At 37.4% G+C, this 26,961-nt stretch overlaps 1 protein-coding gene across 1 annotated transcript in view; it reads right to left on the minus strand.

The window, feature by feature from the left end:
- Nucleotides 1-1,290: 1,290 nt before the first annotated feature.
- Nucleotides 1,291-26,961, minus strand: part of LOC150109746 (immunomodulatory peroxidase-like) — a 143,851-nt gene continuing 118,180 nt past the window's right edge. The window contains exons 11-13 of the mRNA XM_090406347.1: nt 17,956-18,125; nt 7,580-7,682; nt 1,291-2,375 (exon numbers count right to left, since the gene is read on the minus strand). Of these exons, the coding sequence (XP_090262473.1) occupies nt 2,300-2,375; nt 7,580-7,682; nt 17,956-18,125 (349 nt within the window). The 3' untranslated portion in view covers nt 1,291-2,299. The remainder of the gene's footprint in view (nt 2,376-7,579; nt 7,683-17,955; nt 18,126-26,961) is intronic.

Raw genomic sequence — 26,961 nt, forward strand, 5'->3', positions numbered from 1 at the left:
TGTGAATGTGGTTAGCTAACAAATTATAAAAAATAAATAAAATAACAAACGGAAAAGTCTTAGCAGTTCCTACTTATTGGGGGTACTATAGATTTAAAACCAAGATGGTAGCGACGTCGCCAATATCAACTAGTTGTCGACAGGATGCTTATGATAACGTCATCATATTCCCGAGCAATTGTATGCCAGCAGCCGATGATGGTAATGAATGTGTCGTAATGAGAAACATAGAAGGGATAGCTTTATTCATTAAGAATGTAGCCACGGATTCTTTACGGATTTAGAACTAGAGTTCAAAATAATTATTATGGATTGTTTCACTGATTTGATCGATAGATATTTCTAATACACAGAAACCACTCCGAATCAAGTCAACTAACTTTTGTCATATCTTATTGCCAATATCGGATGCTTACTTCCAGCTAAAGTAGATTCCGTCCACCTGGTTTAAACTAAATATCGGAATATAAGCGAAAGAGCAAAAGTGACGTATTTGCGCCTTTATTCGTTTTTATTTAAAAAATAACACTATTTTTAGCGTAAACTGACAGCCGTACTTCCGAGCTCTCGTGGTGCCTAATTTTGAAAATACGCAAGATCATCAGAAAGCTTTCGCTGAGATTGTGAGACACCAGGAGGGGGGAGGAAGGAGCGCGGAGTACACCACAATAGCAGTTGTTTCTGACAAGAAATTTAAATTAATTCCCTGTCACCGTCCACACACGTATTAAACAAAATCTACTAAACAAATACAACGAAAACTATTTTGGTGGTTCTCTTTTTTTTAGGTTTATGGTGAGCACGTGCAGGAGAGGTTGGTTAATCAACGTAAAGTACATCAGCGCCGTGTTTGGCTAGTGGGCTGGGAAAAGAGGAACATTTAATTTAAAAGCCTGTATGTTGTATTCCTTGGGAAAGAAGGAAGGAAGGAAGGAAGGGGAAGGAAGACTGTTCCACAATACAGCAGTTGCAGGGATGAAGGAGGAGGAAAAGAAACTTGTTCTGTTTGTTTCTAGGTGTACTCTGAAGGGATCTTGGGCAGCAGCTGCACGTGTTCCAACGAGCTTAGTACTAAGCGGAGAAATTATTGAGTTATTTCAGATGACCATTTGCATTGGAAATATTTGTATGATGCTGCAGAGACCAAACAGCTGTGCGAAAGTGGGAGTGATTTATTTATTGTTATTATTTATTTATGCATTCATTCCTTCATTTATTCTCTCAGGGGAATAATGTGAACAATACGTTGGTTTTGCTATTTGAGGCCTTGTTGATTAAACACACAGTGGAGAACCTGAAATGCTTTTATTTATGGCTTCCACCGACCAAGGTGGGCTCAGAGCTCTTTCAACTTTGATGGCTTGGCGAACATACAAAAAAGCGGACTAGATACATATGTACACGAAGTCTTTGAGGAAAAAAAATTTCGAATAAGTAAGAAAGAGAGAGAGAAACTAAATCATTAATTACATATAAACAACTTGGTCGAAAGATTGTTTACTCTCTCGTCTCACAGCTTTCCAATTGGTTCTGTTCCTCCGAATGATGTGAGAAGTATTTACATGCCGCAGCAGATGCTCGCCATCGCGATACCCACACGAACAGGAAGAAGGGAACGTTCTCAAAGATGACAGCTTCTCATGTTGGCCTTTGAGATGAGTTCTCAAGGCCCAACCTGAGAAATCTCTCGGCTGAGACCTCCGGAGATTTCCTTCGGGACTGAAATTTTGTAGACGAATTTAAATCAGTCAGCAATTTTTTTTTTTTTAATAGAAAACTGAAAAAGAAAAAAAAAATAGCCAGCAGCGAACTGTCCTGTCTAGTTTACTGGTATCTACGTAAATTATCGGAAATAAAATATTATCGAACCAGGGCAAAAATACCATCAATACGATACACTCCGTTTCCGCGCCCAGTTCATACCAACCGGCAGTCTTCTGCTTTGCGTATCGTAAACAGTTTTAAGCGGAGGACTGAAAGCAGTCCGTTAATTCTGTTTAGGTGAATGTGCGCATTCTCGTGCGATGTATTCCTTGCTGGAATGCTTCACCATTCTCCTAAAGGAGATGAAGTTTAAGATTACCGACGGCATCTACCCTGGTAGCGCTGAGCAAACAAAGAAACGCGTGATCTGTTAAAAAAGGAACAGCGCAGTTGGAAAGCTGGAGGAAATGGAACAAATGACGGAATAAATATCGGAATTAAATCAATCGTCGTTTGAAAATGCGTCTCCTTGGGAAGTTTAGACGAGTCGATCCGCTTTTCACTGCATCTACGGTGAGAGTAGACAAAATAATCTTCAGAAATGCGTTGGAGATTTCACCCACGGAGAAAGATCTACATCTGGATGATCTTGACAAGGAAGGACGGGGTTCCTGAAATGAAAAACCCATTTGTAACTAAGTTGGGAATACTTCGAAGAGTTTCTTTTCTAGAAATTAGCTCAGCAAATTTCTAGAAAAGAAATTTGCTAAGCAATCGCTAATGTTACGAAATTTAGTGAAGGCAAAGCGAATGAACAGTGGAAGAATGGCGTTTAGCAAGCATCAGGATCTGACAAGGACACTCGTTCCCAAGATCCACTTTTAGTGAGCTGTGGTAACAGTGTGTCATAATATGGAGAATGAATTGCAACGAGGAATTTAAAAATAAACGCTGGAAACAATGCATTAGGGTCGAATATAGAAGACGAGTCTCTGAAACACCAAAAACCTATGGAACGCGGAGAGTCACTCCTCACACACTGGCGTCTCCCTAAGTGACAGATGATAAGACGGAATATCGAGATCATCGTGTCTTCTGGTAAGAACTTCCCACTAAAATACTAGACGATGAATACTCCAAAAGGCTTCACAGTCCAATACGACCTCAGCAGCTCATCTCAGCTAGGAAGTAGACCACACACACCTTCGAACTGGATCTCACTGATTAATACAGACTGCGAAATCTATCAAAAATAAGGAAACCTGACTGAATCCCTTGCCTAATGTCACTGACCGTACCCGTACCAGGAACTTTAATGCAGGACAATATGCACAAAATCGTAAGCCTCATACACATGGAAAACAATGAAAATGAAAAATTAGCACTAATCGACCTTTGATGGAGCATGATGTTAATGTTTTTTAGAGTCTGAGAGCATTCGGATATTTCATTATTGCAATAGTCTGCATGGTGTATACAGTGAAGCACCTTTCTGTTAACAGCATACCATGTCACACGCATTCTTACTTACTCCCAAGGGATAAAGCATAGTTGTCCTTCCTTCTTTCCTCTCTCTCTCTCTCTCTCTCTCTCTCTCTCTCTCTCTCTCTCTTCTTCTTCTTCTTCTTCTTCTTCTTCTTTCCCTCCCTTCCTCCCTCTGAACTTTATATATATTAACCGTAATCCTTCTTGGAAAGAAAAATAGATGATCTTGATCATGATAGCAATAATAATAACAGACACTACTTTTCAACTATTTCACATAATAGAAGCACAAAATGAAGTTCAACAAGTCATCATAAGTTAGTGAGGTCACCATTGCAATTCAAACACACTGCACTTACACTGTAAGCGGAATCCTCTAGTGCGAAATTCAACACTGAAAAAGCTGGCTTGTGGACCGCCAAATAGAAAAGCGTAAATTTACTTTTCAATCGAATGCACCTGGCAAAGTGAAAGACAAAAATACCCGCGTGAATACTAGCATCATCAGAACATATAATGTGTTGTTGATCAGGATACAGGATCACAACTGCAACAAACAAGTGCCAGAGAAAGGGAATGACATGTACACTTTCTCTCTCTCTCTCTCTCTCGGAGGAAAAATATTTGGAATACAACTATTCTCTAAAACCCCTACCCTTGACTGTTTTCGCGAAATTTGACCAAAAGGGATGTCTAGTTGTAATGGATGCAGTAAAAAAGAAAAAAGATAGGAAACATCATCAGCAGCAGTAGCCATTTTCTAGACGAAATCGTCCCTCAAACTTCTCAAATTCATTGCTATCTTGAGCTTTTCTATCCACTGAATTCCTGCCATCTCTTTAATCTCGTCCTCCCACACTCCCTTTGATCTGGTCGTAGCTCTCATTCCATCTCTGGAGTACCAATCAGATATAAACGTCGTCCATTTTTGAGTGTTATATCATTATACGCTACATACAATCATACATATAATTCTATCGATTTCCACTTAGCACCACCATCGCTTTGCCTACTCTGTCTAATAATAATAATAATAATAATATCTCATAGAAAACTATCTTATATGTAAAAAAGAAACTTAACACTAAAGAATACTACAGGGGAAGGAGACTGATTTGATCTGGATAAGCAGCTGCTTTGCTAAATTATTTAAACACTTGAATGAAAGAGACGATGCAGCAAACAATTTTAAGAATCGCAAAAGAAAGACGTATACAACACAGCTTATACGTAAATGTAACTGTAATCTATAACGTTAATATAATAATTATAATCATAAATATTAATGAATGCATAACAGAAAAATATAAAGTAATCAACGGGTTCAACAGGGATCAAAATTTTCGTCTGCCCTTTATATATATAAAATAGCGTGATAAGAAGATATCAGAGAAAAGAACAAGAAAACGGACGAAATATGCATTCTAGACTAACCGAAAGAGGATATAAACCTCTCGAGAAGAGAGCCCGAAATAGAATGTCTGAAAGAAGGAATTTTCCATAGCGACAGGGACCAACCCTTAGAATGATGGTGGAAGCAGGAAAATATACAGTAAATCCAGCAAGCAACAGGGAAAATGCAGGAGCAAACACAATGCATCCTTTATTTCAGACGAATCAAGTAATCGTCCAAATATCAGAAGACCTTCAAAATTTGTTCACCATTTACAGAAACCAAGTTTTTACTGTTTATGAATTTCATAAAACGAAAATTACAGCATTCTGTGAAAACCATCCTTCAAGCACGAACAGAAGCTGAAAAGCAAACTCATCTTAAGACTTATCTTGTGATATAACATTTACATCGATAAAGATGCGATTGACGATGAATTTTACAGATGTAAGATGAACAACAAAACATCAGATCCATTGTTTCAGATGAATCAGATACCTGAGATCAAGAAGCAAAAGCATTGCAGATCTCTGAAAATGAACTCCTCGGAAAAGACTTTGGATCTGTAAGGATAACACAACAGGTGAAGTCATAATCAAGAATTACGCGAACTCTATAGATCCTCCCCACTTCAATCTGATGAAATCAGAGATTTAGATCGCGATGGCTTGGACATGTGGAACGAATAGGTCAGGAGAGAACGGCTAAACAAGAATTCGGGATGCAGCCTGACGGAAAACGACCTAGAGGTAACCCGTGGGTCGAATTAGAGACTTGGAAATCCTAGACAGGAATGAAAGAGCTCAAACCAGAAAGCACTGGAAGAAGTTCCATCTTCTTTTCACTGCGTCTTCTTCTTCCAGACATTTACCTGAATTACTTTTTACAACTCCTAGTCTAGGGATAAACTTCTTTGTAACATCATTTATTTTTCTGAACAGATCTCTTGTTCTACCCATAATATTGCTTTCTTTAATTTCCTTGCTCCTTTTGTTTAGATATTTTTCCTCATCTTTCCCAACCTGCCTTTGGAAATCTGCACTCAGTTGTTTAACCCTTTCTTCGTTTCTCTGAAGTTTCATTTTTCTTCTTTCCTCTGCTATTTGAATTCCTCTGCAATCTTTCTTTCTTGTTGCGTTATTAAGGGTCTTCTTTGCTGCTTCTATGACTGTACATTTTGTTTCTTCCTACAGTTCTTTCAAATCTCTTCCTGTCTTCTCCAGACTTTTTCATTTCTTACCGTCTTTTACTTTAAATGCTTAATTTATATGATCTAAATAAAATCTGAAACTATCCTTTTGTTTCTTCTTTTTTTAATTTTTAATAATTAGAAAACGTTTCTAATTTCAATTTAACTTCAGCTATCAATAATTTATGATCTGTCCCAGTCTACACTAGATAGTGATTTTGCTGCTTGGAAGAGCACTTCTTCCCCTTCTGCTGGCAACAGTATAATCTGTCTGATTTCTATATTATCCATTTGGTGGCGTCCATGTGTATAACCTTTTTCTATGTTGTTGAAAGCAAATGTTTGCAATAAAGAAACTTTCTCGACACAAAATTCTAACATCATTTCTCTTGCTTCATTCCTCAGCCCTCAACTAAATTTTCCAGTCCATTTTTGCATTACAATCAACTAATATCGAGAGCAAATCTATTTTATCAATACTGTATACTACTTGTCGCATACTGCTGTAAAATACTTCGATCTCATCTTCCCTTGAGTCTATAATGGGTGCACACACGGTGTATGCACCCACAGAAGTGAAAAATTCACCGGAATAATTCTAATCAGAATGCCTTTATTCTGATTAGAATTATTCTATCGGACAGCGGGTTGTAACCCAAACTGTAATTTCTGTATTCTCTTCTAACTGAATGTTACTCTATTTCTCCGAAGGTTAACTGTCCATCCAAAGTCATACATCATGAAATCATCGGTATCAAAGTAACCCCAATTTCTGTCCATCTGGGTTCACTGATTCCTAAAATATTAAAACTAGTTCTTCTCATTTCTTTATTTAATAGTTCCAGTTTTTCCTTGATACATTCTTCTTACGGTCAATGGTCATTTATCTAAATCAGTAAAGCGAAGGAGTCCTCTTTTGAGATTAACCCCATCAGAAGTTGGACTTCCAGAAGACTTTGATCCTGGTTTATCATTCTTGTTAACTTCATTGGAATTTCCTCTCTGTCTTCCCCAGTAGCCGTTTCAGTGTCTTCCGACCTCGGTGTTCCATCTTCCAGGACCATATCACAAGAACTTTAGCCTCTGTTTATAACATTTTCTTGGCAAAATATATACAGAAGTGGTTTCCTTCTTCTATGTTGAAAGTAGAGTACCAAAAGAATTAATTAAATATTAACCTAAACAAAGAATAGTAAAAAGGCTAGAAATAGAGTGCGAATATGTTTCTGTCAAACCAGACCGATATACTAAATCATGAAAGGAAAAAAAAATTAAACCCACCCTTTTTGGCAACTAGAGAGAGATCTTTCAGAAATTTCAGAAATGCGCATCGAATCTTCTGTAAAATTGGTAACAGGGCAACTGAAATGTGCGAAATATTAGAAAAATATTCCATGAAACAACACTGGGTCTTCGAAGACATTTGAATGAGATCAGCACTGTCATTGATCCTGACATTGACAACAGCACTGCATCGTTTTTCTTAACGAATAGCAATAGTGGGCAGGAATTATTTCTCGAAGTCGAGCTCTTGCATCAAACCAGATAAAGTTCATAGCGAAACCACCTCACAGCTCAGTCTCAGCATCACCAAATACACCACACCGGGTAGGAAAAGACGTTTATAAGCAGTTCCCTAACAGGCCGTCCACATTCTGCGCAATTCATGGATCGCTGGAATGTAATCGGAACATTGAAGTAGGAATCGTAAACAGACTTATGCACGAATTTCCTATATACAAAAAAAAAATCTGTTGCAATGATTTTCACCAGGTCTGGTATTGTGTAACAATAATAATAAAACTTACTTGGATGTTGGGAACAGGAACACTCTCTTCTGAATGTCAGGGACGTGAATATTTTCGCAAATCACTTTTGCAAAGGAGGTTTTCTTGAGTTCTTCTAATTGTTCTACGAAAACAACAGTTCTCGTTAGTTATTTAATAATAATAATAATAATAATAATAAAATCATATTATAAACAGGGTGGGAAATGCACGACTCTTTTGCCACAAAGTTATATTTTTCTGCAATCCCTTAAGAAATCTCTGCCTTTCACGACCTCTGTACATTTAATTAAGAATCCCACTTCAAAACGTATACGCTGGGACAAGCCATAAGTCCAATATAATGGATTTATGACTTGAACTGCATGGATCCACTTATACGCGGATTTTTTTGAAGAAATAAATACTTTAAATTTTTTTGGAGATTTCCAACAATTTGAAAATAAACTGGCTAGTTTAGAAACATCGAAAAAAATTAAGAAAACGTTAAGTATGTTATAAAGGCATTTTACCATTTAGTACTATAAAAGATACGCAAATAGACTAAAAAGAGTTAAAATTTTTTCAACATTTATGTGCGCGCACACACACACACACACTTACAGATCGGAATGGCGCCATTTGCAGTCGCGAGAAATGTAAACAAACGTAAAGATGCAGTTTTATTAAATCAGAACTGAATTAAATAACTGTAACTCATCAACATGATCATCATCAAATTCCTTACATTTACCCTCAAGAGGTGTGCAGGAGACAATAGTACTACATGAAAAATTTACATCATTACTAGCTCCCTATCTACAATTTTCCTCCAAATCAGTCTGTCACATGTCAAGACTCCAACATTATCAGATCATATATTTCTGTCTTCGAAGACACTTTTTACTGTATCAATCCACTATGTCTTGGTCTTCCTCTATGTCGTTTTCCTTCCAACCAGGCAGAGAACACTTGTTCTGCTAATCTTTCCTCAAGGAAAGTGACCATACCACCTGAAATTAGCTCTGCTAACACAGTCTTGGATGTTAACAATGTCAAATTCCTTTCCTAATATCATCGCTTTTAATATGATATTGCCATTGATGCCATCTGTTCATGCCACTGATCTTTCTCAGGACTCTTATATCTGCGGTCTCTAGTCTGTGGTCAAGTGTTTTACTTCTAAACCAGCTCTCAGATCCATAGGTTAAAATTGATCTGAACACTGCATTGTATAAAACAAATTTAGTGTTTTGACTAATTTCTTTCTTATTCCATATACATTTATTCAATTGACTTCCTACCATACCAGCTTTGTTGATTCTGTTGTCTATTTCCATATTTAATTTACCATCTTCACTAAAAATCGTGCCTAAGTCGCTGAAATGTTTCACTTGTTCCACAGGTTCCCCGTTCACAACACAGTTGACATTTTCAACAATTCTACCTATTTTCATTGTCTTTGTTTTTTTATTGCTGACCTTCATACCATATCTATTACAACAGCTATTCAATTTAGTCAGGGAATCTTGCAAACTTGTAGCAGATTTAATGATAAGTATACCATCGTCCGCATAAAGCAAAGAGCTGAAATTAACATCTCCAATTCTGATATTACGTTTAATACCATTTTCCTTCATAATGTGATCCATATAGATAATGAATAACAGAGAGAATAATATACATCCTTGTCTCACACCAGATTTAACATTAAACCATCTCCCTGTACTTCCTTCAATTCTAACTGCTGACTTACAACTCAAATAAAGACTAAATATTGCTTGATATAATGATCCACTGACACCATACAACTATAGCGTTTTGAATAGCTTCTCTCTTGGCACATTGTCATATGCCTTTTTCAGATCTACAAAACTTAAATACTGATCTCTGTTATATTCCCATGCTTTCTCGACCATTTCTCGTAAAGTGAAGATCTGATCCTGACAGCCTCTATTTGGCCTGAATCCAGCTTGTTCTTCACCAAGCTTTTCTTCCACAATCCTTCTCAACCCTTTCTCAAGTATACTTGCATAGATCTTGCCAGGAACACTCAATAGGGATATACCTCTGTAATTCTCATATTCAGTTTTATTTCCCTTTTCATAAATGGGTACTATGAGAGCTCTACTCCAATCATCAGGAATTCGTCTCTCTGTCCACGCCTTCTGAACTATGCAGTGCAGTCACTCTAAGAGCTTTATATCTCCATATTTGAGCATTTCTGGTCGAATATCACCTACTTCAGCTGTCGTTCAACATATTAGACTTTTCATGGCTTCTTCTACTTCAAGTATGGATATGTATTCCTGACTGCATGCCTTGTCAGTGTTTTTTACCACTGTGCTATCACTGCTAATTCCATATAGCAATTTTTCAAAGTAATTACTCCATACTTCAAGGATATCTTTTTTTCCAGTTCTTATGTCACCTTTATAATCTCTAATTCCTTTTATAGCACTCTCTCGTCCATTTCTAAGCTTCTTCAACAACCTCCAGAATATCTTGCTACCTTCTTGATATCTATTTGCTATGTTCTTACAAAATCTTTCTATAATTTTGAGGTTTAGCTAATTTTATGCAGTGTTTAGCTTTCTTACATTTGTCTCTGTATTCTCTAAGAGCAAAAGCTGACTTATTTGCCAGGGAAGTTTGATATGATTTCTTCTTTTCCTTCACTGTCTCTTTAACTTCCTATATCCACCATGGAGTTCTGATTTTTCTATCCTTGCAGACAGCCTCACCACATGACTTTCTGGCTGAATTCATCAATGTTTTCCTTCCCTCCAAGGTTTGATTCTTGTTCCTAAACTCTTTCATTTTTTCTTCAATAGTGTTTGTATATTCTACAGTTTACATCTGAGAGCTGCTCAAGTTTATCCTGCTCAATTCAATTACCTGTTCTCTGTTCATTTTTATCCTGTTCAAGATCAAATGGTGATCACTTCCAATTTCAAATCCTCTGGTGTCCTGCACCCAGGGAGTAAACATCACTATCAACTATAGCATAGTTAATGACACTATTCTAATTTTTGCCTCTTTTCTCCATGTGAATTTGTGCACATTTTTATGTTGGAACATGGCGTTAGTAATAACTAGTCCATGTCCTGAGCAGAAATCCAACAGGTATTTGCCATTAGTATTAGCTTTGCTCTTTTCTCCAAATTTTCCCAAAATATTTTTGTGTGTCTCACAATCATTTCCTACTCTGCTATTTAGATCCCCAACAAGGACCAACTTTTCCATTTTCATTGTGTCAGTTGCTTTTTCTAAAGCATCAAAAAATTCCTCCACTTCTACCTTAGTAGAACTTTCTGTGGGACCATAGGCACAAATAAGTCTCATTGTCCAGTTCCCCATTCTCATATTTGCCCACATTACTCTACTTGAGACTGACTGCCATTCAAGAAGATTAGCCTTGTATTTTGTGTTGAATACTATGGCTACTTCTTCTTTTCCTTGATTGTCATTGCCTGAATATAACATTTTGTATTTATTGCTCAAAAAACATCTCACCAGTTTTTGTCTTTTTTTCAGTCACGCCTATTATGACGATCTGGTACTTATCTAATTCCTCAGCTAGCTCCATTTCTTTGCCATTCAGGCTTCTTATGTTCATAGTGCCGATCTTTAACTCTTGTTGTGTTGAGATGGGGTGTGTTTTAGGATTTGTTCCAGTAGCTGAGTTTCTACTGTTCGAAAACAACGGAGGCCTTGTTTAACTGGGCGTCGCCCCACCCGGCATGAAATTCTGCAATGTTGTATTATCATTTTGTATTGTGGTTTAAGCCAATAAGAAACAATTCGGTCGTCTAAATCCCAAATTGCCAGTCCATCCTCGTTAGTTCAGTATCCACGTAGATACGTAACAGAGTGCACCGCGAGAAGGTGAGGATTGGACATTAAGCCATTATCCCTGGTCGGTTCTATGCATTCCTTTAAAGGCTACTGGAGGTTTCCTCTCAATTATACAGCTTTGACCCTTAAGCACCCCATAACTCTTACTAATCACTTTAATTAATTAATTAGCATAAAATAAAAACTTATAACGATTCATTCATTAGTGTATAGGCTAGGCTAAAGGGAAGCAATCGAATCGATTGCACTAGGCTATCAGAAAGCAATCATATTGCTGCTGCTTCGTTATCAATGCATGGATCCTGTAAATAAATATGATTTTTTTTTCAGGATATGTTTTCGTTTTTGATGTCTGTTGTTAATAATACCCATAACACTACTGAGTTTTGTATCATGTAAGACAATATTGATGTAGACAACATTAATAACAGTAATGACAGACATACGATTTATCTGGTAAACAGACCACATGAACTTATGGTATCGATAAATACAGTACAGAACTCTAAATGTATTTTCACTTCATTATGATTTTCTTATAATAACATTTTCTTTTCTCTAGCTTACTTTATTGTAAGAATAAAATATATAATACCGTACAGAATATGTGTTAATCGACAGTTTATATTATCGGTACGGCTTCCGGTCAACAGTAGGCTATTAGTAGTTAAGTGGTTGGGGAGGCAAATATACGCTGATTTTCGAACAACGCAGGGGTCGACTCCCCTAACCCCCGCGTTGTTCAAGGGTCAACTGTATGTGTATCAGCCAAAAAATTCAGCTAACGCCTTTTTATTCTCGTATAGGGAGTAGGCGACGCGATTTAGCCCTATCTAACTTTTGGAGACTGAGTGGGCAGTTCACTCTCCACTGGCAGCCAATCAAAGATAGCTGGCCCACGGCTATGACCAATTATGCTGCACGCAGTGAAGAGAGACGACTCAACAAGTACCGCCATCTCGTGGTCCCTAACCCTAACACAATATATTTAATGTCTGAAATAATGTGGGTTTTACGGTCGATTTTCTTGAGTTTATGAGACGAAAAACCCGAGTTTCCGGGAAGAAAAACCCGCTTGCCCGTGCCAGAGATAGACTAACTCGGGTATCGGTCGAAAAAAGGTTTAGAAAAATTTCCTCTAGTCGCCGACTAGATTCGAAAGTAAGTCTTCCTTCTTGTGGTCAAGTACTATGGTGTGCAAACGCCACATTCACTGAGCTACAAAGGCTCTCTTGTGTGTGTAGATATATAATAGATATAATCATATAAAGATATAGAGATAATGATATATTATGATTATATAAAAATTGCTTGGTATTTTTAACATATATATATATATATGTGTGTGTGTGTGTGTGTGTGTGTGTGTGTGTGTGGAAAGTATTTTACCTTGGGTATAATAAATGTTAAAGATACCAATATATATGATTTTTTATATATTTAAATAGTTTTTAAGTATGTCTTGACAATGGCCACTCGTCTCCCAAAGTGATGGCGTGTTGTATTAGGGGCATCCGTATGGAGTCCAGTAGCTGACAGTCATAAAGTATGTGGTCAACAGTCTGTTGAATGTGTGGACTACAAATCCATGATGGAGATTCCAGGATATGGAATATCTGTGTAAGTGTGTCTTAGTTTTTCATGTCCTCTTAGTAGCATGGTTAAACCTGGAGAGTTGGCTCGTTTTTTCAGCTGGAGTCTGCTTCTGATGCTTGGCAAGAATTCTTTTGTTGTTGATCCGTTTTTTGATTTTTTCCATTCTCCTTCACACAAGTTTAGGCATCTTTCTTCTGTAAGTAGTTTATAGTTTTATAACCAAGAATTAGGCCCTGGCTGACGGTAAAATCAACGACGTTGCCCATTTTTTGAAGTCGTACTTTATGTCAGCTTGATAGTTTAGATACATACTTGCAGCAAAACTTTTAATTCCTCTGTATGTAATTTCGATGAGTACTGAGTCCTCGTTGCTGCGCTGAGAAATTATTATTGCTTCGACTTCAGGAGGGTTGATCACAAGTACTGTAGGTCTCTTTCTTTTTTTCAGATCCTTTGGAAAATATTTCAAAATTACTTGGAAGGCCGCATATTTTGTTGTTGATGTTGTAAGGTCTTGTATTAATGTTAATCCTATATTTCTTGTTTATGAATTCTGGGAAGTTGTCTACAGTCTTGATAGAGCGTTGAAGATTTATTTGAAGGGATGCCGGGGAAGTATTTCTGTTTCTGCTAACTTCGTTATCTGTTTTGAATTTTAAGCAATCTGTAGTAGAAGTTGTATCGGGGGCAGTCTTTGCTTAGTTCCATGTGTGTGCAGTCTTTTTTTTTTTTTTTTGGTATGCTTGATATGATTTTTGGCAATTTATACAGGTCATCTCGGACTCAATCGTGGACAGTCGATGAGCTTGTGTTTCTTAGAACAGAACGGACAGGTAATTTTTTTTCCTGCATAATGGTGGCACTTATTGCAGTTAAAGCACCTCATAATGCTTGCGTAGTCTGCCTGCGCAGTGGTAAATTCTCCACAGCACATTTTAACACCGGCTTTCAGCAGTTTGGTCCTCACCTTTGGATCGACTTCAACAATTAAGCCGAAGTTGTTGTTTTTTTTTTCTTAATTTGTATTGATGAATTTCTGTGTCATCTTTGTGTCTCCACTGAAGAGTTCGTTCTGCAAGAATATTGAGTCATTTGCATTCTTCGTATCGCTTTCGTTGGCAACATTATTAGCCATGGAAGATATTTCTTACTGGGGTTGGCACTGACGTGTCTTTGCATTCCTTGGAGATTTCGTTATGCAGTAAGTCGGCGGTGTTGATCTTTTCTTTGGATTCAATTAACACTCCTCCGTTACTTTTCATTTTTGTGATTCCGATTTTTATTTTTCTTTGGTCTATTTTTTCCTTTGATGATATTTTTAGTTTTCTCGCTGCTTAATTGAGCTCGCGGTTTCACTATTAATTTATGGTAAGGATTGTTTTCAGGTTCGTCTTTGGTTTTAGCATTGTTTTTAACGGCATTCGAATATAGCTGAGCTAAGTTAGTCTGTTCCTCATTGTTTGTAGCAGTCTGTGGTTCTTTTGATACTTTAGTTGCATTTTTCATTTTGTTAAATACCTTTGTTAGTTCGCTCACTGCAGTTAGTATGTCCTTTTTTAAATCATTTTTAGATTACCAGTTACTCTGGCAATACGCAGCAAATCAAAGACTATTTCGAACTCGAATTCGTCCCGTGCCGCCATCTCAGTGATAATACTGAGATGTTGTAATATTGAAAATTCCCACATCAGCTTTTCAGGTACAAAGTTTAAGAATATGTATACTGACAGTTTTGCTACTTGTTACGAAAAGTAACGTTTCTATTGAATTCAAAGTCAGAGGGCTGTTCCTTGTGAGTATTTTTCGCTTTTATTGGCGACAGAGGGGGACGAAGGACTGTTGGATTCTAGTGGAATGTTGTGCTTAAGGGCAGGTGAACAATGGGTGCAATCTCAACAGCTGCATTCGGTCCAAAAGTATAGAATAAAAAATCACTCATAATTACAGTGCCATGGAGTAAATTACTGGCTGTTAGTGCAAGCTGTAAGTCGGTAGCGATTTGTAATGCATCCAGATTTCCTGTTTGCTACTCACGAAATCAGGCTAGAAAGAGGAGCGATCACAGGTACGTCCGTTCATGTCCGAGAAATACTCTGTTTCGTTGTGTGTGGGTGTTCGTGTATCAATAGTTGTCACTTCCAATTGCTTGTAGAGCATCGCTTCCGTCTCCGCTCACACTGACCTGACTTCTCGTGAATGCATTTATTACAATTCTCTGCTTGAAAATGAACCGCCGCACCTTTCAGCAGCTGAATTGCAATAGTAGCAACCATTCCTGATTATTTCGTCGTTCTCGTCGTTGCATACCTGTGGATTCTGACGATTGTGTGCACCTCAAACAAGGAGAATCCAAGTTCCTTTTATTACGAGGGTTCGCGCCCAGGAATTTCCTGTTAATCTGAGCTAAGATTATTTCTCAGCTTTTCCTGCCCTTTACTAACGTTTCTTATTGGGAAACAGACAAAGCACTATCAGGAAGGATGGATTCAATGTCAACTTAATAGTAATCGATGCTTCTGGACAAACAAATGGAGGTGCATATATTGCCGTAATTTGCACCAAGAAGACAAGAAACACCGTTATAGTTTCTAGTCGCTGACTGGAAGAAATTTCCTGATCCCCTCTCTTGAGTGGGAATAAGGAAATTATACGCATACGTCATCATTCTTCACATCATAGCGCAATTTTCTGGATGAACCTTACAATTAGTTTTGTGGTATGTCTCCCTGAAGCTTTTTCTGCAGAACATTTTCCCTAAAGTAGAGGAAAAAAACCGAAAGCCTTCAAGAGTGAGATGGATAAATCGGTGAAAGAAGAGTCATAAATTAGTTGGATTGTTGTCATCTGAACAGACAGCATCATCTATTCTTAGAGAAGGTGCAGTCACAAATTTGTGAGCAGCATTTTAAGATCCCGTAGATTTGGGATTAATACAATGCCCTCAGTGCACACAGTTGAGAAACAATGCCGAGCATGAAAGTAGTTTTAAAGAGGAGAATCGCGTTTAAAGCTCTAGCTGTTATCAAGAGTATGAAGTGAAGTGTGAAGTGAAGGGCAAAATTTAAGTTCGCTAGGCTATCCTTTCCCAACTGAAGAACAGGAAAGAAATCGGAGGTTAAGGCACTGATTATGAAAGGTCTTAAAGATTGTAGTGATTGTGCGTTAACACAAATGAGGAAAAGGAATGGGGTATAAGATGTAAGCAGGATTTGAAGTCAATGAGAAAAGAACATTTAAATACAGGAGGAAGAGAGGGGGGGGAAGCGTACGATCCCTGTAGTAGCACTGTATCTGTGGGGAAATATGAGCAGATAAGAGCATTGACATTGACATATATGGGTTTCCAGGAGACAAAGAAGTTGGGTGTACCTAACCTTCGCTGTGTTTCGAGTAAAATAAACTAGCGTTATGTTTTTTTTTGTTTTTTTTTGTGACTCTCTCACCTACGAAATGTTTTAAGCCTATTGGTGGACTTAGGCCCCACGAGCATTTATGTGCTATTCTCCTTGAAAAATAATAAGTTGAACTACGGCGCTCAACTACATGTGGACTTGGGCAGAAAAATAGCCTTTGTAAGCAGCTGTGTTTCCATGGAAACCGAGATGATGAAGTTCGATGATTTGGCATAAACGTACTCGACTACTGTTGAACTATTACTCCATAGGAATGGAGCAATATATGACTGTCCTGACAGCCAGTTGTTTTGGTCTGCCTGACTGTTTATGAATTTCTTTCCACAATCAATTTTGCATCAAATGACGTGAATCAAGTTCGTACCTACACAGGGTGGTAGTACGAGATATTTGCCTTTCGGGTGGAATGATCTATGTTCTAGTACAGGACTGTCCAACCTTAGGTAATTCAAGGATCGCATTAAAAAAAATATAAATAAATAAATAAAAGATTTATCCCAGGGCCACATCCAGAATAATAAATACAGTACATATATTATATTACTTGGAGAATCTTACCGTTAGTTAAGTTTAGCAAACACTTCGAAAATTTCATAAGTAAGAAAAGTCTATAATAATAAAAAAGTAGACAAGAAACAATAATTATTTATTTCATTTTAACGAAAACTATGCGGTAGGTCGGCTTCGTTTACTAAAGTGCCTCTATCAATTTCGATGCTTGTAGTTGCCAATCGCAGTAAATTTGCAAGAGAATTATCTGATATCCTGTTCTTTGATTTAATGAATTTCATCGTTGAAAAGTGCTTTCGCAAAGATATGTCTCCCGAGCATTGAGTACATCTCGAGTCCAAATTTCCTCAATTTCGGTGACCTCTCAATTGGAAGTAATTTTAAAAAATCTTCTCCTTTTTCACTTCTGTTAGTATAAAAAGGGGTCTGATTGCAAATCACACAATTCTAGCTGAAGGTCAGGTCTTAAATTTTCAATGCTGACAGTCAAGGGTTGAGTAAAAATTGAAATATCTTCTTTGTTTTCCTTAAAATTACCAGATAGATTCTCAAAATCCTCAATGATCATTTCAATATACTTTACATGAGCTGAAAATGATATTTTCTCAAAATTCTTCTAAATGTTCTTCGCAATTCGGAAAAAAGTAAAAACATTATTAGCCAATGTTGATTTAAAAAGCCTCAATTTACGTTTAAAGTCATTCAATTCAAGTTGCCAAGTTTTCCAAGAGTGCAGATCCCAGTGCCAACTGTGCAAGAGTAATTGCGTACAGAGGGAACTAACATCATCCATCTTTACGTGACAAAAATGGAAGAAGCAACTGCTATTATTATGCACCCAATATTTAAATCTCGGTTTGTGATCAGACAAGCTAACTACCAGCGGAAAGCGAAAGCACGAAAACAGCCAATCAGTAAATAGCGCGAAGGAAACAACATTTCAGAATGCGATGTGATGTGTTACGATTAAGTAAGATTTCTTAAAATAAGCTAAATCAGAAAGGTGACAAGAAATGTGTTACATAAGTAAATGTTGATTACCGTGAGTGAAGGACCCGGATTCTCCGTGATGTTCGAAGTAATAGCGATCCCCAAATTTCAAGTGGTAGAACTGAATTCCCACGATGCAGGCAAAGGTGGGTCCGATGGCTCCTCCGGGAATGGAATTCTCAGAAGTCCCTCCTGTGAAGAGGTCGATGTCGTGAACAGACCTAAACATCAACGAAAACAAACATGTGAACAAAAAACGTAGCTTAAACGAATTCAAACTTTAATATTAGGTCAGCAAAAACACCTGTTTTTGCTGACCTAATATTAAAGTTTTTAAATAATTAAAGTTATTAAAGTTATTAAATAATTTGCTCTTATGAAGAAAGAAACAACTTTACAACGTTATGAAGAAACAAACAAACCCATGCATTTGGATATAATTCATTCTATCTGACTCTCTTACACACATTCAGATGGCAACATCATGCAAGATAAAGTCGACTTCCGGGCCTCTTCCTCCTCCAAAATCATTACACCCAGAAGATTTGACTGATTACTTTCTCTGTTGTTACCAGAAAGCAACGAAAGAATAGCTTCGATAAAAAAAAAAAACAGATCTCGTATTTTGACGGTATCGCCCAAATCGTGTTCAAAATATCTTCTCCATAACATCCATTGTGTGTTTTTTTTTAATATAATACTAAATCTGTAAAGTATCTTTGGACTAAAATTTTTGGTTTCCTTTTTTTCCACGTTTCAATCAGTATTAAATATACGAATGGTGTTCTCATAAATTGGACTTTTTTTTTTTTGAGGTACAACTTTAAAAGAATTATTCTGTTTTCTGTTCATCTAACGAATCTTGGTACTACTCTTTAATCATGTGGAGGTTAACAGAATGAAATATATGATGGGGTGTTGCTACAGACCTGGCAGCTCAGTTGTAGGAGACGAAGAAATGCATCGCAAATTTAGCCTTATGGGTACCAAGCGAGTGATCATTATGGGTGACTTTAATTTTCAAAACATTAATTGGGTTGAAGGGTAATCTCATGATCAGAAAGAACAGGAATTTATTGAATTGTTGCAAGACAACTTTCTCAAGTAGCATGTGAAAGAAGGAACTCGAGGTCAAAGAGTGTTGGATTTGCTCATAGCTTCAGAAGGGATATCTGTCAAGAATATGGCTATTTTACCACCAATTGATGATTGGTGACAGCGATCATGCTGTTCTTTTTTGAGAAGTATTTACTTGTATTTGAAGCTCCGAGATTAAAACAGGCTACATGCTGAATTAAAAAGCTGGAAATTCTGATCAACTTAGAAGAATACCATCTTTGGTCCCATGGTATCAGTTACTGAATGGTAAAAATGTCAGCAATGCATGGGAATCTTTGAAAAATGCTTAAATGAGGCGGTATCTCAATGTATCCCTAGTGTTCGAAGAGTAAATAGGTTAGCAGTGAAATGGATGAGCAGCCTTATTAAGCTAGAGATCCGCAAAAAGATTATGTGGAAGGAGTATCGTGAGAATAAGAGTGAGATGAGTTATGAAATACTGTATATAAAACTCAGGCCAGAAAATAACGAGTATTGTGAGAAAAGCTAAACCGGAGTATGAAAAGAAATTGGCCATGCAAGCTAAAGGCAATCCAAAGAATTTCATCGTAATGCAGCAAGCAAAAGAAAGAATGAATGTGGAAGAATAACTTTATTGAATGCAGATAGCACACGAGTGTCGGAAGCTAAGGAGATTGTTCAGTTAATGAGTGCTCACTTTGCTAAGATATATCCACCAGGTGTATGTAGCAAGGTGCTACTGCTACGTTGGATGAAGAGTTAGAGGTTCATGAAAATGAGGTTGACGAGCTCTTGCATAATCTGGATAAGAATTTGTCAATATGGAGAGATGGAATATCTGGCCGTTTGTTGAAGGAATGTTCAGTTGAATTGGCTAGGCTTTTCACACATTTGTATAACTTGAGTCTCAGCTCAAGAATGATACCACAGGAATGAAAGGAATGTAATATAGTTTCATTGCACAAGGGTGGTGAAAAAAACTGATGTGTCTAAGTACCGACCTATTAGTATTTCTGGTGTGGTAGTTTTTAACAATGTTACGGCCGAGTTGGATAAAGGGAATGGATACACTATGATAATGTTGAATTTTTCTAAGGCATTTGATAGGATACCACACGATAGGCTGTTTTGTAAACTGGAAAATATGGGATTGGAACATAATCTATTGACTTGGATCAGGGGATGGGTGACAGACAGATATCAAAAAGTGGTATACAGTGGGTGTGAATCTGCCAGATTTAATTAACCCGTGGTGTACCTCAGGATTCAGTCCTTGGGCCATTATTGTTTAATCTATACATTAATGACTTCAAGCAGGGTCTATCATCAGATTTGCAGTTGTTTGTCAATGATTCGAAGATAGGCAGGGCAATCGAGGATGCTACTGATATTCAGCATTTACAAAATGATTTGAATAGACTGGAAATCTGGGCAAACGAAATGGCTGTTAGTTTAATGTAAGTGTAAAGTTGTGCTCTTTGGCGTGATCTCCTTCACAAGAAACTGAAGAGGCAAGGGATCTTGGTGTTTTGGTGGATAAGATTAAGACTTTAAAGTTCAAAGGTCACATAGCAAAAGTTACAAATACATCTCAGAGGATAATTTCTGTGTTGAAACGAACCTTGACATTTAATGATAAGGAAGTCATTTTGCCTCTTTATAAGGCTTTGATAAGACCACGTTTGGATTACTGTGCGCAGATTTGGTCTCCTGGGTTCCAAGGGGATAAAGAAACTGTGGAAAGGGTGCAAAGAAGAGTTACAAAGATCATATCCGGATTATGGGATTTAGATTATAAGGACAGATGCGAGTATGTGGATTGCAGACTCTGGTTAACAGGAGAAAGAGGGGTGATATGAGAGAGGTCTATAAACTTTTGAATGGGTGTTATAGCATTTCAAATGATGAACTTTTTCGTTATATGGAAGGCGGGGAGAGAACACGGGGACATTCATGGAAGTTAAGATTGTTCTCAGTCAAGAAAGGGGTAAGAGCTAGGTTTTCTCCCAGAGAGCAGTGAGTGAGTGGAATAATTTGCCATTAGAGGTAGTGAGTGTATCTAGTGTAAATGGATTTAAGGGAAGGTATGATAGCTGGGTTGGGTAATTTACAGCGTCCCTCGATGAATCCTTGACTCCCTGGAGGTCTCATATAATAATAATAATAATAATAATAATAATAATAATAATAATATGTAACTCGAGGGCGTCTGTGTAGTGGTTTTTGGGAACGCTGTCGAAGCTACGATTTTCAGAAGAGTCGAACGAAATTCTCTGTGTCTTAGCTGAGAACTCATCATCCTATTTTATGTCTCTTCCTGAACGTAGCTGAAGTAACAGCCACGAAACTTCGATCAACTCAAAATATATTTCTCTCACCAGAACTGTTAATCTCCCAAACCTTCTAAATCGGCATTTCAAATAAGCTCTTCGATTATATAAGAAGATTTTCCTCTGCAGTCTGTTAAACCCAAGCACTTTCCTAATCGGAAATAAAGTTTCTGATTCTTCGCATCTCTCTCTCTCTCTCTCTCTCTCTCGCACAAACACGCGTTAAATCTCTGTCTCAAAGTATTGGTGCAAACGTTCCTTCCGATATTCCGTGGTGTCAGGTACATGATGAGACAACAAAGTGTTAATTTCAAACTTTGATGTGGCAGTTGGAAATGGAAAAGAAAACGAGAGAGTCAAAAACTTTGGAATGGGCAAAGGACAAATTAGAATGGTTTTGCCGGTCGGAATTATAGTTTATTTCAAAAACCGTTTCCGGGAGATTTAGGAAATACCAAATTGACTGTACAGTAACAAAGCAAAGCAAATATTCCGGAACCGGAAGATAAATCTTGTAAAGTTATCCAGTTGCAAATGTTAACAGTGATCAGAATCTAATCGTGGTTAAGTGGAATCTCAGATTCAAGCGGAAAACTTTAACCACAAAAAGTTTATGATGTGAAAAAAAAAAAAAAAGTTATAAAAATGAATATAAATGTTTCGGAGATGAACAAATGAAGTTAAATAAACAGCCAGAAAAAAAATAGCTGGAATAAATAGCCAAGGATTATGTAAACAATACACCAAAGTGCTGAGAAATGTCTGCACAAATTAAGAAGAGAACTAAGAAAACTTGAGTAACGATGAGCGAAAATCAAGCAGGGAGAAAAGAAATTAAAGAAAATTATGTAAGATTAAGGAATAGATTTACTTCGTGGTGCAGGAGACTGAAAGAAATGTATATGAGCGAAAGTTGCCAGGAGAAATAAGGAAAAACAGAAATTGCATTCAGATTGATGAAATAAATCTGAGTGTTGTGGTAAAGGATCGAAATTATAAGATCCAAAATATACGGAAAAGAGACTATTGAAGGAAGTAATATGATTCACATATATGAATGCAATAGCCACAAGATGATTCAAGAGAATATGAAGACCAGATAGTCTAAGAGAAGAAATGGGAAGTGCACTTGACTAACTCAGCAATTGAACCCAGCAGGTCGCATAAAAGGAAGTTTGCAGCATGATAACGCCTGGATTGTTGGACCTCGTTAAAGAAAAAATTAATAGCTATTTACTAGAGACATGCTAGTTAGAAATACTACATTTTGGTAACGGCTTCCCACACGTAAGAGAAAACTAAATATAATTTATTATTCCTACATATTTTACTCGAAATGTCTTCTTTCAGGGAAAAGACAGGAAAACTGGCAACAGCATTTAAATTCTGAATACAAGAACGAGTCATACAGCATGCGTGTAATATCAAGTGTCACAGCTGTCCAGTAGGAGGAAACATTATTAGAGTTCAGAGGCGAGGTAATAGATTTATAATTAATTAGTTAAAATATATAAACAATTAACAGCAATCACTTCCCATAACTTACAAACAGGCATGCAGTCTGTCCGATTAAGATGACGACTGTGGCGTAGGAATTCAGAGGATTCAAAAAGATAGACTATCTGATTTGAACCTACGGTAGTGTGTATAGTGTAGTGTAGTGTAGTGTAGTGTAGTGTAGTGTAGCACTTTGGTACAGTTTCAGTGAACTCTAGTTTCGACTCTGTGTCTAGTCGATGACATGAGAAGTAAGGCCCGAACTTCATATTGCAAAAATCTTACATAATCTTGATGTTCTTCAATTCTAATAGTAGCAAAACTAATAAGATCAGGGTATTTGATAAACGCCAGGCAAGGATAAAGGGGTTAATATACGTTTGATAAGTGGTAAGAAAGATGACAACTTCGAGTCTGATTTGAAGGTGATGTACAAACTACATCTGAGAAGGTCCTCGCTATTTGTTCAGACGTTCCTTTATGGTAGGGCATGCTGATCCTTTTTAACATCAGATTGTACTTTGGAAGAGGATGATAAGTATCATATATATCAAGCTGTCGCTGTATCCATGAAGTGATGGAGTAAGTTTTATTCGAATGGATACAGCGAGACCTTGGAAGGACATTTGAGGTCAGAAAATGGCCAGGATGACGGGAGAATGATGAGGATTATTTAGTATCCTGGATATTAAATGGACAGAATATGTTTGATCAGTAGTGACTTCTGCATTCGCTGAAAACGTTGAAAATTAAATTATTATTATTATTGTTGTTATCATTACTATTATCATTAACAGACCTCCACGGTGTTAAGAGAGTCAACGTGGGAGGTCCCACTCTCACATGCACAGCTCATCATACCTTGACTTAAATGCATTCCATTCACCCACCACTACCCATGCAAAAAACCTACTATTCCCCCCCACCCCCACCTTATGCAGCTTCCAGGGATGGCCTCTCCTGTCTTCAGATATTCTATGAAACTCTCGGCTAAGTTAATCTGGTAATTACCCCTTACCAATTGATAAGTCTGGATCGTGTCACCCCTTTTTCTTTCTATGCACTCGGCTCTGTAATTTGCATTCTCTCAATCTATCCTCATATTCCACATTCCAGAGACCAGCTTAGTTAATTATCTCTGGACTCTAACCAAATCTGTGCACAGTAATCCATATGTGGCCTGATCAATGCCTTTTATAATGGAACCAAAACCATCCACGTCAGCGTTCGCATCTTTCCTATAATCCGCTGTCGTGCTCACAATTATAGCAAAATATCTGCGAATATCAAGTCCCCCCCCCCTTTCCAGATATTTCATCTCCTCTACCTCTTCTAAGATATCCTCACCAATTCTATAATCTGCATCCCATCTTTGCTTCCCAAATTTTAAAACCTCACACTTTGGAACATTAAACTGGCATCCCTCCCACACACACACACACACACACACACACACACACACACACACACACACACACACACACACTTGTTTATTCAGACAGTTTACGAGTATTTAGTCTTCTTGCAAAATCTTCTTGCAGACAGCAATTCCTGTCTGAAATTTGAGCAAATCTGCAGCAGCAACAATATCAGTAATTATATAACTGGACCTCATAGAGGTTATGCCCAGTATTTAGAGCAGCCCACGTGCTTCCCCACTGCATGGCTCACTTGCTTTTTCACATGCCGCATGCATTTTCAATGATCAATATTTTTACCGAGGTCGCCTCTCCACATCCGAGAAACTAAGTTTGCTTTTTCACACGTGACATATTTTAACTGTGAAATCAATAATAAACTCTACAAACCACAAATTCGTTGAATGATGTTCTGACTTATCGTGTGGTGCTCTTAGAATGCCATAAAAACGCTTGACTTGATATAAAAAGGGCAGTTGAGTGGATCACTGACCAACCAATTCATAACACTCGTTTTCGTAAATGTATTTCCGCTATTTCTGATTGTACTTTCTGCACACATTCTCATTGTCGTTAGAATTAGCATCGCCATCCTTCTCTAATTCATCAAGACTCATTCAGTCACCATTCCTTCCTGTTCAGCTACAACGCGGCATTTTTGTAATTCTTTTTACTTCTTCAGACAGCATCATAGAAGAGCTGAACAACCTACATTGTTTGTTTGTTTTTGGGGAGTGGGTACTGTAAGAAATCTACGATTGTTCCTAGAAGAAAAGGTACTCGAGTCTTAAGCAGGGAAACACACACACACACACACACACACACACACACACACACACACACACACACACACACACACACACACACACACACACACACACACACACACACAAAACAAAGTCTAAAATTAAATTTAAAATATTTTATTAATTCCTCACTATGAATGATTATCAAATAAGAAACACAAAAAAAGCAGGAGGTCGACTAAATTTATAATAGCCTATTTCATGATTTTGTAATAATTAGCAATGATGATGTTGTTGTTGTTGTTGTTATGATATTGCTCGAATTTCTGACATTCTCGACAGTTACACTATTATCATCGAAATAGCCGCTTCTAAATTGGAGTCAGCCCCTGTTTTACTTTTTCTTACATACGACGTTTTACTCTGAGATATCATTTAGTTATTTTGAATGACGAAAGTGATAGTGGAGGAATGAATCCTCAAAATCTGTTTAGAAATCGGCAACATTCTACTTTCTTGTTCTTCCTCCTTCACAACCCCACCCTTTATTTTTATCAAGAGAAGAGAACCGCTTTTTAGTTAGTTTTTTTGCTATTTTCAAACAGCTTCAATTTATTATTATTATTATTATTATTATTATTATTATTATTATTATTATTATTATTATTATTATATGACAAGAGTATACAAAAAGAACAAACGAGTAGATTGTTCTGTCTGTACACGAATGCCAGTAGTATGAAAAACAAAGGGATAGAGTTTGTTGCCTTGGCTGATATGTTGCGACCTCAGCTTGTAAGTATTAGTGAAACCTGGCTATCAGAATCAGACCTAATAACTGGTATAGAGTGAAGGGCACAGTATTTTTAGGAAAGAAAGAGAGAATAGGAGAGGAGGGGCATGCTGCTAATGATATTGAATGACTTGAATACAGCTAGAGTTGAGACCTATGACTACAGTTTTCCTAGAAACAGTTTTTCATGTGGAAGTGAGATTGAACCCATCTGGTGTGAGGTAGAATCCAACAAGATCAACTGCATAGTGGGATGTTGTTACAGAACTGATGGGTCGCTTGCTAGTAAAGAAGAAATGCATCCGAGTTATCATAATAGGAGATTTATACTATCCAAATATTGATTGGGTAGCAATAAAATATCATGAGGTTTACCACGAAGGAATTCGAGGTCAAAGAGATTGGATTATAGCGTCAGAGGGCGTTTCAGTTAAAGATGTAACTATTCTGCTTCCAGTTGGTGACAGTGATCATGCGGTACTCACTTGTTAAGTTTATGAATGTTCCATTCAGAAAAGGTTACATGCAGGAAATTATGACCAACTGAGGAGTACACTGAGTGCAGTGGAATGGGATCGGTTGCTGGATGGAAAGGATATCGACAGTGGATGGGAAGCATTTACACAATACTTAAATGATGCGATATCAGAATGTGTCCCGAGAGTTCGAAGAATAAACAGAGTGAGAGTCAAATGGATGTGTAATCTTGATTCATAAGAAAATGATGATGCGGAAGGAATATCGTGTGCATAAGGATGATGTTCGTTATTATTTTTATAAGCAGCAGGCCAGAAAAAGTCGCAAGTGTTGTATGGAAAGCTATGTCTGAGAATGAAACGAAACTGGCTCTGCAAGCTAAACATAACCCACAAAAATTCGATCGATATGCTAGAAGTAAACGAAAGAATGAATATGCAGGAATAACTGCAATGAATGAATGTAAATGGTCTGAGGATGATGACAGATGCAGAAGAGGTTATTCAACTGAGTGCCCATTTTGATAAAAGACAATAACCCGTGTATGCAACATTGACTTCGCTACTAACCTCTTCACTGGATGAAGAAACTCAAGTGTATGAGGTGGAGGTATTAGAGGTGTTGAACAAACTGAATAAAAATTCAGCAATAGGGACGGATTGCATATCAGCACGCGTGCTAAAAGGGCGTTCAGCTGAACTGGCTACCTTTGACAG

This window comes from Typopeltis vanoorti, chromosome 1 (assembly GCF_054136105.1).
Source record: "Typopeltis vanoorti isolate ZY-2024b chromosome 1, IOZ_Tvanoo_1.0, whole genome shotgun sequence".
In the NCBI taxonomy this organism is placed as follows: domain Eukaryota; kingdom Metazoa; phylum Arthropoda; class Arachnida; order Uropygi; family Thelyphonidae; genus Typopeltis; species Typopeltis vanoorti.